At 44.5% G+C, this 2,300-nt stretch overlaps 1 protein-coding gene across 1 annotated transcript; it reads left to right on the top strand.

Moving 5' to 3' along the window:
- The first annotated feature begins 396 nt into the window (after positions 1-396).
- Positions 397-2,042, top strand: LOC101116481 (serine/arginine-rich splicing factor 6). The gene has a single exon (XM_042251122.1). The coding sequence runs from the start codon at positions 535-537 to the stop codon at positions 1,567-1,569; it is 1,035 nt and encodes a 344-aa protein (XP_042107056.1). The 5' UTR covers positions 397-534; the 3' UTR covers positions 1,570-2,042.
- Positions 2,043-2,300: the final 258 nt, after the last annotated feature.

The raw sequence follows: 2,300 nt of genomic DNA, 5'->3' as shown, positions 1-2,300 counted from the left end.
CACCTTGTAATATGGTTTGGTGAAATAAGTGCTCAGCATTGCCTAAAGTGGAATATAGACTCAACGATTCTATTTTTATTACTGTATTCATTCAACAACGGGTGCAGTCTTCCCTTGTAGCAGTGGGTAAAGAATCTGCCTGCAAAGCAGGAGACTTGGGTTCAGTCCCTGGGTCGGGAAGATCCCTGGAGAAGGAAATGGCAAACTACTCCAGTATTCTTGCCTGGAGAATCCCATGGACAGAGGAGCCTGGTGGGCTGCAGTCCAGGGGGTCCCAAACAGTCAGACACAACTTAGCGACTAAACCACCATCAACAAACTTTACGTAGATTTGTAAGAAAACCAGTATTTAGTTCTGCATAATCCATACTATTAAAACATTTTAAATGCAAAGGAGATTGTGTGGCTGGACTCGGCCGCCGCTGTGGTGTGAGGTGCGTGTCCGGGCTCTCGCCGTCACCGCACCCGCACCGCGGCTACTGCCGTGCGGTCCGCCGTTCAACCGCCAGCCCTCGGGCCTTGCCCGCTGCGGACATGCCGCGCGTCTACATAGGACGCCTGAGCTACAACGTCCGGGAGAAGGACATCCAGCGCTTTTTCAGTGGCTATGGCCGCCTTCTCGAAATAGACCTTAAAAATGGGTATGGCTTCGTGGAGTTCGAGGACTCCCGCGACGCCGACGACGCCGTTTACGAGCTGAACGCCAAGCTGTGCGGCGAGCGCGTGATCGTGGAGCACGCCCGCGGCCCGCGCCTGGATCGCGATGGCTACAGCTATGGAAGCCGCAGTGGTGGAGGTGGATACAGCAGTCGGAGAACCTCTGGCAGAGACAAATATGGACCACCTGTACGCACAGAATTCAGACTAATTGTAGAAAATCTTTCTAGTCGTTGCAGTTGGCAAGAGTTAAAGGATTTCATGAGACAAGCAGGTGAAGTAACCTATGCAGATGCTCACAAAGAACGCACAAATGAAGGTGTCATTGAGTTTCGCTCCTACTCTGACATGAAGCGTGCTTTGGATAAACTGGATGGTACAGAAATCAATGGGAGAAATATTAGACTCATTGAAGATAAGCCACGAACAAGCCATAGGCGGTCTTATTCTGGAAGCAGATCTAGGTCACGATCTAGAAGAAGGTCACGAAGTAGAAGTCGTAGGAGCAGCCGCAGTAGATCTCGAAGTATCTCAAAAAGTCACTCCCGATCCAGGTCTCGGAGTAAAGGTCGGTCACGATCTCGTTCCAAAGGCAGGAAATCTAGATCAAAAAGCAAATCTAAACCCAAGTCTGATCGGGGCTCCCGTTCGCGTTCTCGGAGCAGATCGAAGGATGAGTATGAGAAATCTCGAAGCAGGTCTCGTTCTCGATCTCGTTCCCCCAAAGAAAATGGAAAAGGTGATATAAAGTCCAAATCTAGATCAAGGAGCCAGTCCCGTTCCAATTCACCCCTACCTGCTCCACCCTCAAAGGCCCGTTCTGTGTCCCCTCCACCAAAAAGAGCTTCAAGATCCCGTTCTAGATGTTGTTCAAAGTCAAGGTCACGATCCAGATCAAGTTCCAGAGATTAACCCAGAACTCTCCATTCTTTGCACACTATTACGGAACACTTTCCTACTTGCTTAGTCAGTTACTCTTTCATGTTTCTACTTGGCCTCTTCTGCAAGAAGAAACCTCCCAAAATGGGCACACAGAAATTGGATTTGTAGCCAAATTTGATGAAAAAGATGAGGTTCTAAAGAAATGGCATGAAGTCAAAGATCCTCTCCCTTCTTTGTAGAATTAAGATAACTTTGATTTTATAGCTTTTGAGCTAAAATAACTTTTGTAAAGATTAAGCCCATTTAGATTTTTTTTTTTTAAGTATTTCAGCAGGATCTGCTGAAGGGGTTTTGTTATTGTTATATTTGTTTGCTTAATTTTAAATTAACCTTTTCAGGCTTTGAATACTTAAGGCTTTAGAGGGAGAACCCAATTTTCAATTATGTTGGCTTTTTATAAAGCTTGAGTTATGTAAGATTTCAATAAAAGTTTGCTACCAAGATGATTCCTTACTTGAATAGGTCACTCTTAAATTCCTTGAGATACTGATGATCTATCTGTGGAAACGATGTAAATTCTACTTACGTGTAAAACAAGGCAAGTCTCAGATGCAATAAGTTTGGATACGTTACTTTGTGCTGTTAATCAAATTTGCCAAAATCACTTTGGCCCCTTAAACAGGTTTAAGTTAAAAATAAAAAGATTTTGTAGTGGACCTGTTAAAAAAATAAATAAATAAATAAATGCAAAGGAATATTTA

The sequence above is a fragment of the Ovis aries genome, chromosome 6, assembly GCF_016772045.2.
Source record: "Ovis aries strain OAR_USU_Benz2616 breed Rambouillet chromosome 6, ARS-UI_Ramb_v3.0, whole genome shotgun sequence".
Lineage (NCBI taxonomy): Eukaryota > Metazoa > Chordata > Mammalia > Artiodactyla > Bovidae > Ovis > Ovis aries.
Note: the sequence above shows the minus strand (reverse complement) of the source record. Positions and strands in the feature narration are given on the sequence as shown.

What these genes read in the sequence shown, in the direction of transcription:
- LOC101116481 (XM_042251122.1), top strand. Translation starts at nt 535, where the DNA reads ATGCCGCGCGTCTACATAGGACGCCTGAGCTACAACGTCCGGGAGAAG.